Below are 22,686 nucleotides of genomic sequence, written 5' to 3' on the forward strand. Positions count from 1 at the left end.
ATATATATATATATACCACATCTTCTTCATCCATTCATCTGTCAGTGGACATCTTGGCTCTTTCCACAGTTTGGCTATTGTGGGCATTGCTGCTATAAACATCAGGGTGCATATACCCCTTCGGATCCCTACATTTGTATCTTTGGGGTAATACCCAGTAGTGCAATTGCTGGGTCATAGGGTAGCTTTTATTTTCAACTTTTTTGAGGAACCTCCATACTGTTTTCCAGAGTGGCTGCACCAGCTTGCATTCCCACCAACAGTGTCAATGGGGAAAAACTGAGAGCTTTCCCCCTAAGGTCAGGAACACAGCAGGGATGTCCACAATCACCACTGCTATTTGACATGGTACTAGATGTCCTAGCCACAACAATCAGACAACAAAAAGAAATAAAAGGCATCCAAATCGGCAAAGAAGAAGTCAAACTCTCACTCTTTGCAGATGAAATGATACTTTATGTGGAAAACCCAAAAGACTCCACCCCAAAACTGCTAGAACTCATATAGGAATTCAGTAAAGTGGCAGGATATAAAATCAATGCACAGAAATCAGTGGCATTCCTATATACCAACAAGACAGAGAAAGAGAAATTAAGGTGTCGATCCCATTTACAATTGCACCCAAAACCATAAGATACCTAGGAATAAACCAAATGTTATCTTGCACTTGGCTTTAGTTGGATAGCAAGAATTTTCTCTGTTTGAAGCCCAGGAGCAGACTCAACAATAATATCTCTCATGAGAAGTTAGGAGGTGTTATTTTCTTGCCACAGATTAAGACACTGAGGCTCAGAAAGTTCTATAACTTGCTTTAATCACACAGCGAATGAGAAACAAGCTCAAACTCATATCCTTTCCACTCTGTTTGACTGCCTTTCTTCAAAATGAGCCCCAAACAGCCCTTTTACCCACATGAAATTGTCTATATTTTAATTTGGTTTTTGGTAACATTATAAATGTGTGCAGAAATGTAACAATTATTGAGACTTTGCATTTATTTTCAGTACCTCCTCTGTGTTAATTTCTTGAAGCTGCTGTGACAAATTAGCACAAACTTGGCTGAAAACACAGAAATTATTCTCCCACACTTCTGGAGACCAGAAGTTCAAAATCCATCAACCAAGGAATGTGTTGTGCTCCCTCTGTGAAGTCTCCAGGGGACAATCTGTTTCTTGCCTCTTGCAGTTTCTAGTGGCTCCAAGGGTACCTGGCTTGTGGCTGCATCATTCCAATCTCTGGTCATATGACCTCCCCTTCTCTTTGCATGGCTCTTCTAAGGACACTTGTCATTGGATTTAGGGCCCACTCAGATAATGTAGGATGATTTCTACTCGAAATCCTTAACTTACTTACATATGCAAAAACCCGTTTTCCGAATAAGGTCACTTTCACAGGTTCTGAGGATTAGGATGTGGATGCATCTTATGGGGGACCACCATTGAGCCCGCTGCACCCTCCCTGTGCTCCAGCCTGGAGACCCTATAGGCAGTCAGCTGGGGACCCATCAGACTCAGCTCATCTGTTTCTCTTCTTCCAGGAATCACTACCTGCTATCTGAAAACCATTGTTTCAGATATTTTGCCCAATTTTCTAGTTGTTTACACAGTAGGTAAATCCAGTCCCTATGACTCCACCTTGGCCAGAAGCAGAAGTTGCACCCAAGTGTTAAGTTCATTGAGTGTGGAGACCTTGCTCATACCTGCATCATCAGAGCCTATAGAAATGACTGGAATGTGGTAATCCTTCCATAGCACTTGATGAATCAATGAGCAAACGAATGAAAAGGAAATTAATCTAAATCCTTTTGCCGGGGCGCCTGGGTGGCTCAGTCGTTAAGCGTCTGCCTTTGGCTTGGGTCATGATCCCAGGGTCCTGGGATGGAGTCCCACCCACATCCAGCTCCCTGCTTGGCAGGAAACCTGCTTCTCCCTCTCCCACTCCCCCTGCTTGTGTTCCCTCTCTCTCTGTCTCTCTGTCAAATGAATAAATAAAATCTAAAAAAAAAAAAATCCTTTTGCCTCAGTCATCTGGGCAAGCTTGAGCCATCTTTCCTTAGCTGAGTATATGCTAGTATGAGTCACTTTATTTGCCAATCCACTGAGCCTTCTTGCTTCAGCTTTCATGGCTAATGCGAAAAAACAGCACTGGGAAATGTAAGAGATTTACCTATGGAGCACATTTTGCATAATGATATTTATGAGAAGTAGGTTCTGCTCGCGTTTTAAATAAAAAGAACGGAGGGCATTTAGGGGGGAGGGGCTGATGTGGGAAAGGTGAGTGAGCAGCAATATTGCCACAGGGAATTGAGGCCAGATGATGTGTTTAATGGAAAATACATGATAAGGCAGTGAGAAAATATAAGAAGCAAGAGATAAGAAAGAAGCTTGTCTATCGAAGAACACGTCATAAATTTTATCAGTCCATATCAAAACAAATTATGGTCATATATGAAGAAAAATGGTTTCTGCTTTCATTTCCGCATGCACACACAAAGTTAAAAAGAAAATATTACCATTTTCAATAGCATTTAGGCGAGCACCTGTTGTATGGCTGTGTGATTTAGCCCAAAATCAAATTATCTTGAGTATAGAACTTTGTTAGTTTGCTTTGAATTTATTACATCAGCTTTTTAATGACAAATAAAAAATAATAGACATTTGTTATAAGACTAAAAGTACAAAGATGGATGGAGTTAGAAATCTACTACTTTAATTGCAATCCCCTGAGGTAACCAATTATTAACAGTTTAGTGGGTATCTTTCTACATCTTCCTTGATGTTCCTTAGAACATATATAAATATATTTACATATACAGTGGGTGGTTTTGGTTTTATAGAAATGTGAACAAATGAAATATATACCTTTTTTTTTCATTTAACAATAGATTAGAGACATCCTACCAGATGAATACAGGGAGAGATTTACCTCACATTTTTTAATCTAGAGATGAATTTACTATCATTTATTCAACTGTTCCTCAAATGATGTACATTCTGGTGTTTTCTGGGTTTTTTTCCACCACAGATAATACTGCACTGAACACCCTTGTGATTGCAGACTGTTCTAATTTCATTGTCATGGGTATCTGAGCCTTGAAATCTAACCTTTCAAAATGCCACTTGCTTCCCCTTATCCTCCCTGTCATTTGGAGAAGGAAGCTAGCTGAAGGGGGACACTGCAGATGAGCTAGGCAAACGGGTAATCACTCCATACCGCACATGGCCAGCAGCTTCCTGCTACACTATTTACGTCCTAGTCCATTGAGATGGCACTCTCCGCTCACATGACCCAAATGCAGCTCGCACTCCACCAAGAACACAGCTGAATCCAACTGCACTGGCAGCTTTGCACATGCTCCGTCTGGCCCTGTGAATCCTCACTCACCCATTGAGATTTCTTTTGGTTTAAAGCAACATTCCAGCTCCTGAAGCTCCATGACCTCCAGTGTTTTCCTGGCTCTGATCCAAGGCAGGTGGCCCCCTGCAAATGGTGTTTTTTTGAGTTTGAGCTTTTTTGTTTATTTGTTGGGGGTCGGACGGTGTATGATAATTACCCACAAGCTTAGCTGACGAATGGAACCATTAAGAAGTAACTCTTTTTTCTGGCAGGTATTGTAGGAATAACATTTACTTATTACCATCATTTGCCTTGACAACAACCTGCAGCTCTAATGCACATTTAATTCTCAGAGGTCTTGGCGACTGATGCTGTATCTGACTGATGTGTTGACTATAACATGTGAGGTGGTGTTTTTTTCCTGTCTAGAAACCTGGATGCTTTTTGCCATTCTGATGGTGAATGATGAGACAGGCAACCATGGATTTCAGCACTCCATCTGTGTTTGATCAGCAAAAAGGTAAAAACGCTGTTTTCATACATCCTTTGGTTCTTCGCATCTTTAGTTCAGTAGTTGAGATTTTGCAATTCTAAGAGGAAAGAGAGTAGTGTGTGTGTGAGAGAGAGAGAAGAGAGAGAGAGAGAAAAGAGGATTTCAGATAGAAAACCTGTTCTAAATGTTCGCTTCTTATTTGATAAGCATTTGGAAGGGAAAAATAAGCTTCTGGTCTGTTTGTCTTGTTAAAATATTCTGATCTACAAATTTTAAAAATTGGGTTTCGAGCACACCAGCTATTTCAGATACGATCATCTTTATTCTCATTTGATTTTTTTCAAATCTTCTCAAAAAATGTTATAGGAAGTAATATAAAAAGAATAAATCACGTATCTCTTTTCAGTCTATTAACCCAGTATCTCATTGCTCCAGTTTCATAAATACTTCTTGATTCCCTTTTAGGAATAGATGTTAACCTAGATTTACGCTGTAGTTGATATATTATCTCATCCGGGGTTGTGGTATGACTTATTACTATGTTATTATTTGTAATGACGGGATATATCTTTCTTACTCATAATTTGCAGAGTGGAGGTCGTTTTCCACATGAAAAGATTGCTGTGGAATCAACCCATCCTCATAAAAACCATGTATTCAGCCATATACATTTTGCATATGAAGTGTTTACATGTGTGTATACATAATACCTTTGTGCAATGATGCACCTTTTCTATGCACAGGAAATTTCCACTCTGTAAATGTCATAGATATTTTTTTAGAATATTTAAAAAAATAATCTGTTATCTAAACCACTTTCTGTTACCTGTGAGTATTCTTCAGGATCCTCAAGTTCTTTGATCATTTCCTTGTTTGGGGTACAACATGAAAATGGTGATTTGTGAAAGCCTCATTAAGAAAATTCATTGCTTCTTTCTTTTTCCCTTTTCCTGCTTTAGGCCATACTGTGTTTACTATTCTTCAAGCTACATCTGGTTTCATGGGTGAATTATTTTAGTTCAGTGCTTTCTCAAATATTAGCTTTACATTTAGACACACACACAGATTGATCTCCACTCCTTACCTCATTTTGAATTGTGTGTGTGTGTGTGTGTGTGTGTGTGCACCTTCAGTATGTGCTGGTTCACACTGCGTTGGATGATGAACACCATAGAGAAAGTGACTATCATGGCCGTGCCCACAACTATCCTCTCCCTTGCGTACATCTTATATCACTGAAGACAATCAGGAAAAGTGAAAATATGGCTAAATCCAAAGACCTAATACTGGCTAAAAAATGACATTGCTGAGCTATGCAATCCAAAGAGGAGCATAGTGGGCTTATTTTGTAAGACTAATTTAAGGAAGCTGGAACTGACTGCGAAGAGCTGGCCCTTCATAAAGAATTCCTCATGTTCTAGGGTTGTGTCTCCTTACAGGACTGAGCCTAAAACATAACTAGTTAACATATTAATTTGTAATATTTATTTTCTTATAGCACCTTTCATGTGAGCAATTCACAGCATTTCCTCCACCCCAGTCCTGACTCTCCCTCATCGAAGTTAACCTTCTCCCTGACAACTCTATCTCTAGTTCTCAATCCTTTCTTTCTAGAGATGCTGCGGTATGGTGGAAATAGCATAAGCTGGGATGGCAGATCAACTTCTTAACTGTGTGACTTTTGCAAGTTACCTAACCTCTCTGGGCCTTATTTTCCTCAGCAATAAAATGGAGGAAATAATGCTGGCCTAGCAAGGTTGTTGTGAGAATATAAAATAATTTGTAAAAAGCACCAGTCCCATTGCCTAATGTGCCATAAGTACCTTAAAATTGTGGTTGCTTTTGTTATTATTGTTGCTATTATAATTATTACTACCTTGGACCGTGAGTTCCTCAAACGTGAAAGGCTCTTTACTTCTCTATCTCCAGCTTGAATTTAGCAGTCCTCAGAACAAATGAGAGTTTGGTTAATACTAGTTGACTAGAAAACTTTAATATTTTTTCAGAACTCCAGGGTACCATTCAGAGCAGTCCCCTAGAATAATAAATTAAATGATACCTGAATAGTTCTGTTATCACATTAACCCTTCCACCCTCTTAAAAGCATGAAAGGCCATAATGGTTTAGACCATTATATAGATTTTAAATACCAATATTGTGTTGTTGGGCAAACCATGGCAAAGTGACTTTCTCTCTATAAGTTGAATGTGGGCTTTATTTGAGGGCTCTCCATGAATTCTGAATATTTAGAAAATCAAAATTCTGGTAGATGCAGATGTTGAGGAAAGACATGCTATCTGGAAGGATCTTAGAAGTCATGTAATCCACAGGTTCTCAAACTTAGCCACACATGAGAATCACGTGGACAGGTTTTGAAAATGCTGATGCCTAGATCTCCAGTTTAATTGGTGTGGGGTGTGGCCTAACAAAAGCTCCCCAGGAAGATCTCATGTACCACAAAGATTGAGAACCACTCATCCAACCCATCCTCCTAACATCTCCAATGGAAAGAGTAAAGCACAGAGAGGTTAAAAGGTGGGCCCTGTTTGTACTAAGACCCCCAGCTAATGAGTAATAGAGGGGACTGAGCCCCAGGTGTTCACTATCCAGACAATAGAACAATGAGAAATTTCTCTTCATGGGTGGTCTCTGGCCCCAATAGCTACTATGGGGTGGTGGTAGGGCTCAGGCTGCTCTGGTTTATGGGTTCCCAGAGAATGGTTAGCACTCGAAAAATATGACACAGAATGACCTTCAGGGCTCAAATGATGTGGATGTGCTAAGTCCGAATCCCTCCAATGGCATTTTTCTCTATTTCTCTTTGGTAGAGGTAACAAGGCATCCTTATGCTAGGGGTGTAGGGACGGATGGCAGTTGCCCATGTTCTGTCTCAGTTTTCTTCCCATTTGCATGCACCTGGGCAGACTGATCTCTGGGTCTGAAAAATGTGCAGGGGCAGGGCTGCTGGGAGGCTTAAAGATCTGGTTCTCTGACTGGCCAAAGGAATGAGAGCCGGGTTTTTGGCTTGCTTTGTGAAATTGTGGCACAGGAAGCCTGGGTCTTCAGAGCTCTCCACTCCTGCTTTGTGCTTTTTGCTTTCACCATAGCAACATCGCTTCTGGTCCCACGTGCTCTTCCTGGCTGTCTTCCCTCTCAAAGCCCACATGCAGGAAAGGACCTGTAGTAAAATCATTTACTACAGAACACAAAGGTTCCTACTGCAGTAGAGATGTTATATAACTGAAGAGATTTGCATTTTTAAGCTTTGTCCGTAATTGTGGAAGGAAAAGGTCTGTGATGCCTGAAGGAGGAACCTGAGGCCTCAGAGAGAGAATGGGAGCTGGACAAGTGTTCCCAAGGGTCTTGCCTACACCCGGCCCCACCCAGGGCCTGGGAGGTAACGTGTTTGATGAGCAGTGTGTTTGTGGGCACCTGAGGGGGTTGGGGCCCACCCCACAGGCTTTTCACTGGTAGAGGTGCTGAGACAATACGAGGAGGGCAAGGCCCTCCGGTGCAGATTCAACCACTGCAGTAGGGTCCTAGGGCTGCCTGACAAAGCACCAGAGGTTGGGTGGCTTAAAACAACAGAAAGGCATTGTCTCACAGTTCTGGAGGCCAGAAGTATGAAATCAAAACTTCGGCTTGCTCCTTCTGCACTCTCCAGGGAAGAATCCTTCCTTGCTTTTTCCAGCTTCTGGCTGCTTGTGGCCTCCACTCCAGCCTGTGCCCCGTCTTCACATGGCCTTGTCCTCTGCGTGTGTCTCTCTTGTGAGCATCTGGCTTAGAACTCTCTCTCCCTCATAGTACCAGTGCATGGATTACACTGAGGGCCACCCATATAATCCAGGATAAACTTCTACTCTCAACAGCCTTAACTTGATCACATCTTTTGACATATAAGGTGATATCCACCCTTTTGCCATATACAGTAAAATGAACAGGTTCCAGAGATTAGGGCGTGGACATATCTTCAGGGCCACCATTCAGCCTGCTACATGGCATGAAAAGATATCAAATCTCAAGTCCCTTGTCAGAAAGTATCGTGACTGGGGTTTTGGTACAAATCCATTCTTACTGAAACTAGAGGGAAATTTGGCATTTGGGAGGGAAGATGGAAAGGGCATCTATTTGGTGCAGACTCTGCAGGTACTTTACATAGATTACATTTGAAAAGAACAAATGTTTATTGAGCGCTTAGCAGAGCCAGGCTGTGTGCCACATGGGCGTAGACTAGCTCATTTAACCCTCAAATCTGCCCCACTATTATTCCCCCCCTTTTACCAATGAGGAAATTTTAAAAGGTTATGACTGACCCAAGGTTACGACAGATAAAATGGCAACGCTGAGATTCAAGCATAAATCTGCTTGACTTCAAAACCCATGTCTGATCTAGACAGTACTCTTCCTTCATCGGCCATACATTTTAATGAAGAAGTAGAGATTAATGAAAATTCAAATTAATGAAGCAGTATTTTCACAATCAAGCTGTTCTTCCATTGTGTTGTGGATTTTTAAAGCTCCCACACACAGATGTGATGGTTTTAATTTCCAACTTTTCATCCAAAATGGGAATGCTAAACAAAAAGAATTTAGAGTGTACAGATTTGCACTTTGCTGAAAAAGCAAAAGTGAAAATTCTGTGTGACATCCAGATGCCTCCAAAGGAAGAGTAAGCAAATTTTCAAAGAGGTTTGGGTAGAGAGCAGAGAAAAGCCAGGCAAAGGAGACAAGACAGAGAGGGAATGATTTGGGCTCACATGATGATTTTAGGTTCAAAAACCTTGAGTGGGTGCCTAGACTAAAACCCAGGAACACTGAGGAGAATGCTGTGATTAATTTTCAGACTGATGGTCCAGATAAAGGAAGATTAGCTGGTAAATCATCAATCCACAGGTTTAGAAGCAGAATAATCTGTGGCCTCTGGGAAATGATTAGCCTTCTCTTTTGGTGAAGGAAGAGGAGCAGAGGGAAAATGAGAGATGAGAGAATTCTTCCATCGTTATTGCCCACTCAAGACCAAGTTTAGTCAAACAGGTTTGCTGGAAGCCTGCCCTTACTTGCTTCCTTGCTGTCTCTTTGGCACAGGAAAATTCTTTCCCATCAACCAACTCCTGGGAAAGGTTGTGACAAACCAGTCCACTCCTGGCTCCTCTTGTGAGCCTAGCTGGAGGGAAGCCCTCGACGAATCTTATCCAAACAATTACCATTCACAGCCTTAGAGAGCCATGAAAATGCAAGTGATTCAGCAGGTTGGAGATTAGGAGAGTGGTGTCATTGTCACTATTCTTCTCCAGAGGACAGCCCTACTGTCCTGGGGAATGAGGCCTCCTGCCGTAGGATGCATCCCAAGGAGGATCCAGGAGTGGTAGCCCGAGGGAATGGAGGTACACCAGGTCCCTTAGGTCTGTGTCTACCCTGATGTTATGTCCCACAACATAGCCAGATCAATTTCAGAAGGCAGATCCGCTATTCAGCCCCTTTTTCAGAAGTCAGCTAGGCCACCACACTGAGCTTTTCCTGCCATCTCTATTCATTAACTCCACATTTCTTTAACAATTATTAACTGTGTTGAGTAAATTGATATTCATGTATTTTCTCTTTAATGCAACCATTTGGATGCAAGGATATTTTAACGGAATCTGAAAAAAAAAATTTCTACACATGTAGCTATGGTTATTACCAAACATGTACGAAACAAACATCTCACCTATCCCCAAATATGAGACAAGGTGAGAAGGTGAGGTTCTAGACGCACGTGCATGCAAGACTGGTGTAGAAGATGTGTACAGATACCATCTTGCAGAAAGACCACATCCAACCAGGAGTCATGCTTAGCACTTCTATCAGGAAGCCTGTCTATCAGTCAGGGCAGTGTTGGCTGATTCTGAGAATCCACTTGTTGAAGAATGATCTACATCTCAGCTTTTCTGATTTATCTCTTAAAATCATGGTGGTTTTACCTAATACTTATTAGCTTTCAACTAATAGAGTTGTGTGCTTAATAAGGGCCTTGGTTTCTTTTCTTTTTTTTTTTTTAAGATTTTATTTATTTATTTGACAGAGAGAGACACAGCGAGAGAGGGAACACAAGCAGGGGGAGTGGGAGAGAGAGAAGCAGGCTTTCTTCTGCGCAGGGAGCCAGATGCGGGGCTCCATCCCAGGACCCTGGGATTATGACCTGAGCTGAAGGCAGATGCTTGATGACTGAGCCACCCAGGAGCCCCTAGTTTGTTTTCTCTTTGTAAAACTTAAAAATGTCACTGACTCATCCATGATCTTGTTTTATTGGGTCTGTTGGGGAGGAGGAAAAGGGAAGACTGTCCTTTTACACAGGAAATATTTCTATTTCTAAATGTTCCTCAGAATTTTAAAATATACATGTACAATATTTAATAGCATTCTAATTCTTTTTTAACTTTTTGTTTGAAAATAATTTCAAACTTAAGGAAATGTTGTAAAAATAGTATAAAGAACACTTGTGTCTTTTACACAGATTCACCTAACGTTAACATTTTGCCCCATTTGCTTTATTGTTGGCTTTCTTCTCTGTCTCTCCCTGTCCCACATCTCCCTGTCTCTGCCTCTCTCCGCCTCCCTCTATGTATATATATGCATATGTGTGTGTATACCTTAATCTGTCTGCATTCCAATTTTGTCTAGTGATCCAGTAACATCTTTCATAGCATTTCCTCCAGTACTTGATCCAGTCTAGGATTAGGTATTACATTTAGTTGTCATGTGTCTTGTGTTTCCTTTCTTCTGGAACATTTCTGCACTCTTCCTTTGTCTTTTATGACATTGACATTTTGAAATTACAGTCTCTCTCTCTTTTTTAATACTGAGTTCCTCTTTCTGGGTTTGTCTGATGCTCCCTCATGACTAGTTTTAGATGATGCATTCCCAGCCAAAGTACCACAGGGTGATGTCTCCATCTCAGGTTATCACAATATCATTTAAATCTTTTTAAATGGTAATTTGAAGTGACAGGTCTTGCACTACTACATATCAACCAGTTCTTACAATTTTTTTTTCTTAATATACTGGGATTTTTTTCCTATTATAAAATTAATACGACCTTCTTCAAAATAGTCAAGCAATACAAAAAGGATTTCAGCATAAAAAGTGTTGTATTCTAGCCATATGAATGTTATATAGCTAGTAAATGGCTCTGTTCTTCAGTCTGTGAGCCCAGCCTGTCCTCAGCTTCTCAGCCACCAAGATGGACTCATAGTAACTCACCCTCCCTGCTGGGGCTGGGAAATAGCTTCCAATGGGAGATAAAGGAGATCAGGCCAAGAATATCAATCAGCATCATTAATCAGAAGAAGAGCAATAACTGGTTAATTAAGCAGCTCCCATGTGCTAGGTGCTGTGCTAAACTCTTTACTCCTGTTATGTCACTTGAACCTCAACACAGCCTATGAGATACATCCCATCTTTGGTTGTCTGAGGTTACACGACTTGGCCAGCACCACATAGGCCAAGGGCAAAGCTGCCATTTTAACTCCAGCTTCTGAAACCCAAGCCCTACTCACACTCCCCTTTACCACAAAGTTAGACTTTGTGGTCTCTGATAGCCCACCCCATCCACCACTTCGTGACTCTTAGCGCAAGAAGGAAAAGAAAGGTAGTGGCACCTCAAGTGGGACTGGTGGGAGCTGACAGCCCTGAAGTGGCTAACCCACGATGAACGTCCAGTTGCAATGAGCTCTCAGTGGGTACTGCTCATTGTGACAGCCTGACCTTTTCCAGGGTAGCGATGGATTCAGTCTCCATGGCAGGTTGCCTTGGGAGCAGAGAAGGGCACCAGCATCTTGGGAGAGGAGTCCACAGCTAAAAGATTGGGGTGACACAGAAATGTGACCTGTGGAGCTGATGTGATAGAAGCTGGGTATTTGCAAGGTCAAGGCTTGGGTTCCATCACAGAAGCTTCAGAAGCCAGGTTCTTCATCATATTCCTACTCAGCACATTTGTTCTCTGCAGCAACCTGTTGATGTTTCTCCAAAAGACAGTTCAGGGAGCCCAGCCCTGAAAACAAGGTCACACATAAACAGCATTAGATAGAAAGAAAAAAAGAATTATTTGGACATCGATATCCTGTGGTTTGATTGTGATAACCTTGAGACCATTTCTTTGTTCTTTAACTCACCATAATAAATCAGAACACAGTCTGCTGTTTTGTTTTGTTTTTTTAAACTTCTTTTTAAGAACTGTGACAGGTACACCTGAAATTCATCTGAATTGACACTTTTATCCTTCTGATTACTTAGTGCTATTAAAAAATGGTGTTCTAGAGTTTTGGCTACAACTTGGCTGACTCAGCATGACCAGTAAATATAGAGAGGCGTCAGGATGGGCTCACAGGCATCTGGTTTCAGGTAGTCAGAGCAGAAATCAATTTCAGGATGGATCCTGGAAGTGTTTTGACTTAGAACAGTCGTATTTTGGAACTGGAAGGAACCTCAGTCTGTAATCCAACTCCCTCACTTTTTATAAGTGAAGACTGAAACATAGAGGTATTGATGGGGATACCATGTAATGCTGTAATGGCCCCTGGAGCCAAACTGAACAGGTCAAGGCCAGTGCCACGACTTACTGTGTGACCCAGCTGTTTAACATCTCTACAGCTCACTTTCCTACCTTGTAAACTAAGATGAAGCTACCAGAGGATTGCTTATCTAGATTGAATTAATGAATACATACAAAGCCCCTGCAACCATTCCTGGCTCGTAGTAATCATTCAGTGAGTGCCAGCGGTGGTTATAGGATTGTTGTAAAGATGGTTATAACAAGGATTGTTCTAAAAATTTAATGAATACATACAAAGCAGTTGGAACTAGGCATGGCCCAGAGTAATCACTCTGTGAGTGCCAGTGATTCTTATAAATGACTCACATAAGGTCACATGGACAACTGGTCTTCCCAGGTCAAGAGAACATCTTACCCTTTAAGCTGGCTCCTCCTTAGTAATGAATACATGGCATAGCACCACTGTTTTTTGTGGAAATTGGAAGGGGCAGAATTTTCCTGGGCAGGAAAACCACATCAGAAGGAAATGAATTCTCCAGGAAAGCTCACACAACTTGGACTAATTCTACTTTGCCTGTCCTCTGTTACTGGTGTTCTGTCCTTCCAGATAAAACTCTTCCTTTTGCCCAAAAGCCAGTCTACCTGTTAGCTTTCACTGTCCATGCTGGTGCCAGGCAGGTTTCTGGGCTCTCTACATGGTTCTGGGAATCTATCTGGTTTTGAGGCAGAATCTCATTTTTTAAAATTTAATAGTTTTATCATGTTTTATGATTTGATAGAGGAAAACTCCCTCAGTACTCTTTTTTCCCCCAATTTCATTGGATATTCTTATTCATTTTTTGTTTCCTTTTTTTTTGTTTATTTATTTTTGCTTTTGGAAGATACACATTAATACATGTTCAAGGTGTAAAACAATATCCAATGAAGAATCTCCCACCCTGCCAAACTCTCTAATCATCCAGTTCCCCTCCCTGGAAGCAAAACAATATAAGCAGTTTCCTATGTATACTTTTAGAGAGATTCTGTGTAGATAAGCAAATAGTTAAATATAATCTTTTTTCTTCTTTAAAGCATAAAGTTATCCATTTGTTTTTACAAATTAAAAGTAGTGTCATTTTCCTGAACCCGACCCCCCAGAAAACTATTGAAACTTTTATTGAAATGACATTAAACTTACAAATGAATCTGTATAATAATTAAAATTTATTATCCTATTTAGTTTGCCCTTTCTGGGAATATGGCATATATCTCCATGAATTCAGCTCTTCTGTTATATTGCTCAACAAAATTCTGTAGTTTTCCTCAGTTAGATTTTAAATATTTATTCCTGGACATTTTATATTTTCATTGTAATGAGTTATTTCCTGCTTATATTATTTATTACAGAGAACTATCTAGTTTTATATTTTATATTTATTTTAAAATCTGCTAACTTAATCAAATCTCATTACTTCTAATAGTTTTGTCATTAGTTCTCTTGTGCCGTCCTTGTGCATAGGATGAAACCTAATGGACTGTTTTCAAATCCTGTTCTGCCAACTATGGGGAAATTATTATACTTCTCCATGCTTCAATATCCTCATCTATAAATTGGGATAAAGATACTACCTACTTCATAAAATTGTTGAGGCAAATAAATAGCTTAATTCAAATGATACTGTTAGGACAGTTAGCTATTATTAAAACTATGATAATTTTCCCCTCCCTTTGTGATCATTAGATTGTCTTCTTTCTTCTCTATTGTTTTACTATTAAATATGATGTTTGGAATTGATTAGAAATAAACGCACTTAACCATACTTAGAATGTAAGCTTTCAGCTGTTAAGCATTTTTTTAGATCCTTACTCACATTATCATGTATTTCCCCTTTGTTCTAGTGGTGTGATATATTTTATTAATAGATATCAAGAAATCAAAATGTTGTGGTTTTGGAATATAGGTGAAGTTCAGTGGGGTGAGGTCTGGAGCTGGACCAAGAAAGAATTCTTGAGACATCTTTGGTGCAAAATGGTGGTTTTAATTAAAGCACAGGGACAGGACCCCAGGGAGGGCAGAAAGAGCTGCGGCACCAGGGTCCTGAGGAGTGGTGATTATGTACGTGGGAGTTGGGGGAAGTAAGGAAAAGGGAGGTTTCAAAAGAACTTTCATATGCTAAAGAGGACCGACCTACAAGATACCTACAAGATACTGGAGGCCCTTGCCATTGTCAAGTTAAGGTTGTTTTCCCCTCTTGCAAGGTATTAACATTAAGATAGTTGGGAGATCCCTAGAAGACGTCACACATGTCCCACTCAGGAGTGGGGTGGGGAAGGTTGCAGGGTGTCAGCTTATGCTTTGTCTTCAGCAAGCCTTCTGCTTCCTCAACAGAAACATCTTTATAAATGATTAACTATTTGATCATGGTGTATTATTCTTTCAATATCCAACTGAATTTTATCTGGTAGAATTTAATTTAAAACTTAGAATTCTGTGCTCACAAATTGAATTCTTCTGTAGGTGCCTTTGTGTGTGTGTGTGTGTGTGTGTGTGTGTGTGTGTGTGTGTTTTACCAGTTTTGCTGGCCTTAGAAAATAAATTTGAGGGGGTGCCTGGCTGGCTCAGTTAGTAGAGCATCCAACTCTTGATCTTGGGGTTGTGAGTTCAAGCCCCATGTTGGGTATAGAGATTATTATTTTTTTTTTGTAATTTAATTTAGTTTTATTATGTTATGTTAGTCACCATACAGTACATCATTAGTTTTTGATGTAGTGTTCCGTGATTCATTGTTTTCAAATGACATCCAGTGCTCCATGCAATATATGCGCTCCTTAATACCCATCACTGGGCTAACTCATGCCCCCCACCCCCCACCCCTCTAAAACCCTCAGTTTGTTATTTAAAAAGAAATTCTTTAAAAATAAGAAAAGAAATTAGCCAAATTTCCCTTTTTCTGTGCTTCAGTTTGAGAATTATTTGTTCCTTGGTCATTTGATATTTATCTTAACAAACTAAAAGAATTCAGTCAACCTCACTTTAGAATCTTTATGCTATTACCACCAACTTTAATTCTCTCTCTGGTGTACAACCAACTCTTCATAGATACATTTCCAATTTTCAGTTGATATGTGAATTTTATTTTTGCTACAAATGAGTTTAAAGTCCAGGACAGTGATGTCTGTCAGGCAGAATGCTGAGCCACGCAGCTTGTGCAGCGGAGAGTAGATGCGGGCACAGGCTCTGTTAGAGAGAATGGAATGTAGAATGACCATCCAGCTCCAAAGAAAGGTCACAAGTTCACTGGAATATGTGAGAGCTTTGCCTCCTGAGTGAAAAGGCAGTTATATACAATAGTACACATGGGTCAGAGGGTAGAATCTGAGGCCTGACAGCCTGCAGCCTTTTCTGAGTTTCACCAGTTACTACCTGTGTGACTTTGAGTAAGTCACATTCCTGTCCTATGCCTCAGTTTCCCCATCTGTAAAATGGGGATAATTTGTAGTACCTACTTCATAAGGTGAAAATTAAATGAGCTGATTTACAGAAAGGGTTTAGTACAGTGCCTGGTGCATAATAAGCATGATGTAACTGTTAACCATCATTATGACTGTTCTTCAGACAGTGACAGAGACATGAAGGGTGCAGTAAGAGTGGATGCTATCATAGTGACTGGGAGACATTATTGTCCTGTAGAAGTGGCTGTATCATAGTTTTTGCTAACTCTGGGGTTGTTCTAAGTTTTTAATTGCTTCAAATATGCTACCAAAAATTCTAGAATTCAAAAGTCTGCTGGAAAGACAAAAAAGCTCAGAACCTTGACTGTGGACTGGCCACAAGACTCTATGGAATGTGCCTGAGGTGCACTTTGGCTATATCCCCAAGTTCATGTGTGCACCATGGCAGAGAGGGCAGGTCTGGGCTTCTGCTTGCCAAGCCACAGTTTCGATGAACAGGAGGTAGGAAGAGCCTCCTGTAGGGAGTTAATAGTTATTTAGTATATGATAAGGTTGCCATTACAAATTAGCAAGAAAAGGGAAAATTATCCAATAATTGGCTATTTGGGAAAAAATTTTAGCATACAAAAATATAGTTTAGGGCGCCTGGGTGGCTCAGTTGGTTAAGCGACTGCCTTCGGCTCAGGTCATGATCCTGGAGTCCTGGGATCGAGTCCCGCATCGGGCTCCCTGCTCGGCAGGGAGTCTGCTTCTCCCTCTGACCCTCTTCCCTCTCATGCTCTCTGTTTCTCATTCTCTCTGTCTCAAATAAATAAATAAAATCTTAAAAAATATATATATATATAGTTTAGAAATTCCACATTAATTATAGTTAAATATTAACATATAAGTAAGTCTAAGGTCCCACAAATTCTTACCTCTCTAGTCATAAAAGCAATGCAATAAATTTTGTAAATGCAATATCCATAAATATTGAAGATGTGTTTTTCAAAAACCAACAAAACACCTGAAACTTAAGTAGCAAACAGGGAAAATAACTGCAGCATAGATGACAGGTGAAAAACTGGTGTCCTTACTATATAAAAAGGTATTTCAAATCAATTAGATAAAGATAAATGCCTGGAAATAATAAGATGTAAGGACACCAACAAATAATTCATAAAATGGCCATAAACAGTTGGAAAAACTTTTCTCTCAGGAAAAATAAATGACCATTGAAAATTATAGACTATTTTTCTTCTTTCACATCAATGTTAATTAAAAAAAATAATATATAGCATCATTAAGAAAGATGAAGTATGTGCTCTCAAGCCCTGCTTGGGGAGGGTATATTGGTTTAACTTTTCTGGAGGCCAATTTGACAAAGAGTCAAATGCATTGACTCCCATGTTCACTTCTAGGAATATGTCCACAGGAAATAGTCAAAGATGTGAGAAAAGATATATATGCAAGAATATTATCGCATTATTTGGAATGGCCAAAAAACTTGATTCTCCAGAAAAAAGAGAAAACATTTAAATGTCCTATAATAAGAAAATGATCAAATCAATTGTGTTAAATTCAGTCAATGGGATTTTATGCCACATTTTATAAATAACATTTTAAAATCTTACCTTGTGACATGGGAAGACATTTATGATCAAACATTAAGTGAAAAGGGGCAAAAATAAAAATTATATGTACAGCATGATCTTATTTTTGTAAAAAATAAATAGGTATGTATAATTCCAGCACTATGGCTCAGAACTGTTAGTCACTGATTGTTACAATCTTAAAATATCTCTATACCCTCAGATCAATAGAGACCACCCATCTTCCTGTACCAATCATTCCCCAGGAACACATACACATTATGCACAATTTAGCAGCTAACAAGTTATAGATCCCACCCCAGCTATTAGGCCTGCCTCCGTTCTGATGGAGGTTCTGATAAACCAGTTGTTGGATCCTCTTAATATCACCCTTGACTTGGTCCCTTATTATGGAAGGGGATTTTGGGGTGGGGGAGATACAGAGGTTCACTTAATAAATAAGCAACAAAATGCCCTTACTATTAGCCAAACTCACGCTGGATCTTAGAAAATTTTAGTCATTTTTTTTTCAGGTTCTATCATTGTATTCCAAGCCATGTAAAGATCACAGTGTGAGCTCTTTTAAGATTTGCATTGCTAGCTTGGTCAGCTAGTCCTTCCCCACCAGCCGCCACAGGCATGAAGCCACTGTCCTTATCCCTGAGGCTCAGCGCCTCAGGGTGCTGTAGCACTTTCCAGAACTTTTTTTGTCGCCTGGCCTCGCAGCTTTTTGGATTTTTTATCCCCTTTGCTTGCTCCTCAGGAACTTGCCTTCTCATTTATACAGCCTGTGAGTTGGGTTACCACTCATTTTCAGTCATGTCCATTTTGAGTCCAGAAGGGAGGGCAGGAGACAGTTCAGATTTTGAAGAGTAAGATGGAAAGGGCAGAGGTTCACAACTGCTCATTCTTTTTTTTTTTTTTAAAGATTTTATTTACTTATTCATGAGAGAGAGAGAGGCAGAGGGAGAAGCAGACTTCCCGCAGAGTGGGGAGCCCGATGCGGGACTCGATCCCAGGACTCCGGGATCATGACCTGAGCCGAAGGCAGACGCCCAACCATCTGAGCCACCCAGGCGCCCCACAACTGCTCATTCTGAAGCAACCAGATCCTCAGGCTTCCAGGCTTCAGCTTCTGCTAGTATTTCTCCATACTCTCTAATTACTTTACACAGGCAGGTAGAGGAACAGAGGCTCCAGGAAGAACGTAGGTGGGCAGGAAGCCCGTGGTGCCACATAAGTCAAGTACATACAACAGGTCAACATCTTAACAGTGATTATCTTTAAGGGTATATGTTCTTTTTATCTGTACTTTTGTAATTTTTATAAAGCAAGAAGTATTATAAATTAAATAACATAAAATGACAGATCAAATGAATCAAAATATCTGAGGATAGTATTTGGGCATCAGTTGTTTTTTGGGTTTGTTTGGTTTTTTTTTTTATGTTATGTTAGTCACCATACAATACATCATTAGTTTTTGATGTAGTGATCCACGATTCATTGTTTTCGTATAACACCCAGTGCTCCATGCAGTACGTGCTCTCCTTAATACCCATCACCGGGCTAACCCATCCCCCCACCCCCTCCCCTCTAAAACCCTCAGTTTGTTTCTCGGTGTCCATAGTCTCTCATGGTTCATCTCTCCCTCTGATTCCCCCCTTCATTTTTCCCTTCCTTCTCCTAATGTCCTCCATTCTACTCCTTATGTTCCACAAATAAGTGAAACCATATGATAATTGACTTTCTCTGCTTGACTTATTTCACTTAGCATAATCTCCTCCATTCCCATCCATGTTGATGCAAAAGTTGGGTATTCATCCTTTCTGATGGCTGAGTAATATTCCATTATATATATGTTTTTGTTTTATTTTATTTATTTATTTGACAGAGAGCACAAGCAGGGGGAGCAGCAAGCAGAGGGAGAGGGAGAAGCAGGCTTCCTGCTGAGCAGGGAGCCTGATGCAGGTCTTGATCCCAGGACCCTGGGATCATAACCTGAGCCAAAGGCAGACACTTAACCAACTGAGCCACCCAGGCACCCCTTGTTTTTGTTTTTAAGCTCCCAAGGTGATTCTAATGTATAGCCAGTGTTGAGATCCAGGGATATAATCACCCTTTCAGTTTACAAAATAGATAGCTGAACCCAAAGTGGTTCACAGTAACACACTTGGCTAATATGCTCATGTGCAGAGGATTCTTTATGAGATTCAGATTTAACTGAGAAGTCAAATCTCTTAGTTACTGAGAAGTAATTTCTGTTGTCACTCTTTTAGACCCCACAATATTACATGCTCAAAGTTCTGATAAATATGGTTCAAACCAGCCTTACTTTAACCCTATATCCATAATATATGACAGTTGATGGAAGCTGTTCATTTACTTCAACTCTTCTTAAAATCCTAGTGATAAGCCTTATAAAATTGTTTAAAGGAGCAGAAGACACCTTCATCCACCACTTTTCCTAATTCTCTTCCTAAAAATTATGAAAAATGAGACTTCATTTATCTACTCTTGTCGATTTGTCAATTGGAAAAGAATATGCCAATTAAGTCAATAAACATATTTATCAATTATCTACAATATATCCAACACTACTCTAGCTTCTACTATCTAATGTTAGAGATTTTTTTTCCTGTAATAAAGACAAAGCCATACTGCCAAAATTCTAGTGCAATCATATAAAGAGTGATTATTCATTAGGTTTGGTTTTATTCTTTGCCTTTTATAAAGCAGTTATCATATGGTTTCACTCATATGTGGAATATAAGAAACAGCGCAGAGGATCATAGGGTAAGGAAGGAAAAACCGAATGGGGAGAAGAACCATGACTCTTAACTATAGGAAGCAAACTGGCGGTTTCTGGAGGGGCGGTGGGTATGGGGATAGGGTAATTTAGTGATGGGCATTAAGGAGGGCATGTGATGGGATGAGCACTGGGTGTTATACACAACTGATAAATTATTGAACACTACATCTGAAACTAAGTATGTACTATATGTTGGCTACTTGAATTTAAATAAAAATAAAAATAGTTACCAAAAAAAAAAAAAAAGGCAACGAAACCATGGCAGGAAGTCTGCCACAGTTCCATTTCAATTTCTTCAGGCATCTTTAGAAACACATGAGACAGCTATTCAGGAACTTACTGTCAATCTGTGACTGTGGACAGAGAGCAAATATGGACATTTTCGGGGTCAGAGCAATTTTAGAGAAATAAGTAAGCAAGAAAAGTAAGTAAAGGAAAGTAAGAGATCAATGTCCAATCCGGGAATGGATTACTGATAAAGAGGGAGAAAGCAGAGTCAAGACAACAAGAACATCCATGGAAGGCCAGCTAGCAGAAAGTGTCTGCCACAGGGCTTCAGGAGCAATGCAAAGCTAAGGGACTGCAGGGTGATAGACTTGTTCCCTCTTTGACAATGGCCCAGCCATTCATACTACGTTTGTTTTTTTAAACTGTTTTCAGTGGATCAAGGCACTAGGAACATTTTTGTAAGTGGCCACAGTAGAGGGCTACTCAGAGGAAGCCTTTTAGAGGACCCAAGGAAGACCTCCTTCTCCAAATCCCTTCCAGCCCAATAGTCATTATTCTTCAATAATAGGTTATTTGTTACTTGCTTCTCCGCAGATGTGAGAAAGACACATAGAACACCAGTCATGAAAGGAACCTTAGAGGTCAGCCTTCTACTCAACACAGGTATCTAATCAACAGCATTCCAAGCTATGTTTGGTCAGAACCCACTTAAACATGGGCAGTGATGAGAAGCACACTAGCTCACAAGATAATCTCTTCTAGTTCTGAATAGCTCTGGTCATTCAAAGTCTTAATTAGTTCAATTGCTGCCCATTAGGACTAGTTCTCCCTGTGCATCTACAGAAAACAAGTCTAAACCCTCTTCCAGTTTTTCCAGTATTTGAAAATAGTTGTCATGTCTTCTCCTAGCTAACAAACTCTGCCTCCTCACCTGTTCCTCACCTTCCAGAGTCCCCAGTTAAAACGGCAAATACTTGATGTGGAAACCTGTCATTTCTGGGACGTGAAAGAGGTAGTTGGAGTGATATATTTGATCCAGAAGAGAGTTAGGGAGATTGGAGGAAGGGTGGTTGAAATGACAGCACTTGGCTTACTTTGCAATTTCCAAAGACCAACTAGGCTAGTACAGTCCTTCACAAAATTCATTTAAAATTTATACCTGCCTAATTGCCAAAGAACTTATCGACACAATATTTTAACATCAAGGAGATTTCCACAAGACTCCAGTGGATGAGAAAACCCATTGAACATGTATGCTGAATCACTCAATCAATCCATTCATTGTACATATCCTCAACGCCCTATGCATTGAAGATTGAGATCTCACTTTTTAAGAATTGGTATTATTAAAATGAAGTTCATTCTATGAAAATACATTCTAGAGAGGCATCATTACTGAAGTTCAACACAGATATGCTTCTTAAAATAGCAAATTCCATTTCCCAGCGCCCCCACACCCCACCCCACCACCACCCCAGGTCCAGTAGAGATGCCAACTGTGGAATGGCATTCACAGGTCAGAAGAAGCACCCCGAGGGACACGGTGATGCTGAGATTCAAAGAAATACAACATGTGTCGCATCACAAATCCAGTTATTAAGAAAGGTCTGATTGTGGCCAGATATTTACCCTTGAGATAATGTTGTTGCAAGACTTCCGCCCCAGAGAATGAAATCCCCTTTTCCACCCCCAGGGCATGAAAGTTCCTTTGAGTACTTGTTCTCAACTTGTTCAGCTGGTATATGCAGAACGCTTAGAGCTATTTTTCTCTTTAAAATGTTAGAAAGAGACTCTTTTTCCTCCTCACATATGACTGGCACTTTATAAAAAACTCTTTTTTTTTTTTTTTTTTTTTTATTTATTTGAGAGAGAGAGAATGAGAGAGAGCAAGCACATGAGAGGGGGGAGGGTCAGAGGGAGAAGCAGACTCCCCGCCGAGCAGGGAGCCCGATGCGGGACTCGATCCAGGGACTCCAGGATCATGACCTGAGCCGAAGGCAGTCACTTAACCAACTGAGCCACCCAGGCGCCCTATAAAAAACTCTTAAGGCCTCGCCAATATACCCTGAGGGACTGGAGGAGAAAACAGGAGAAATAGCAAAATGTTTCAGCTCACAAGATCTCTGTAGCCTGCTCAGCAATGCAAAGGGTCTCATTGAGGACATAGAAGACAGAGAGCCCTATCTATGTCAAAGAAGTAATATTCATAATAATTGGCATGGATTGAATACTTACTCTGTGCAGGCATTGCCCGAAGCACCTTGCATGGATTAACTCATTTAGCTCT

At 40.2% G+C, this 22,686-nt stretch overlaps 1 protein-coding gene and 1 long non-coding RNA gene across 2 annotated transcripts in view; one reads left to right on the forward strand and one right to left on the reverse strand.

Moving 5' to 3' along the window:
* The window catches only part of ANKRD55 (ankyrin repeat domain 55), a 396,197-nt gene that overhangs the window by 302,838 nt on the left and 70,673 nt on the right, over nt 1-22,686 (forward strand). The window contains exon 11 of the mRNA XM_081826855.1: nt 3,766-3,856. Within this exon, the coding sequence (XP_081682981.1) occupies nt 3,799-3,856 (58 nt within the window). The 5' untranslated portion in view covers nt 3,766-3,798. The remainder of the gene's footprint in view (nt 1-3,765; nt 3,857-22,686) is intronic.
* The window catches only part of LOC145722719 (uncharacterized), a 67,788-nt gene continuing 48,922 nt past the window's right edge, over nt 3,821-22,686 (reverse strand). Inside the window, exon 3 of the long non-coding RNA XR_014147193.1 lies at nt 3,821-11,858. This is a non-coding gene — a long non-coding RNA (uncharacterized LOC145722719). The remainder of the gene's footprint in view (nt 11,859-22,686) is intronic.

Source organism: Leptonychotes weddellii, chromosome 7 (assembly GCF_054177405.1).
Source record: "Leptonychotes weddellii isolate Sample4059 chromosome 7, ASM5417740v2, whole genome shotgun sequence".
NCBI classification, from domain to species: Eukaryota; Metazoa; Chordata; class Mammalia; order Carnivora; family Phocidae; genus Leptonychotes; species Leptonychotes weddellii.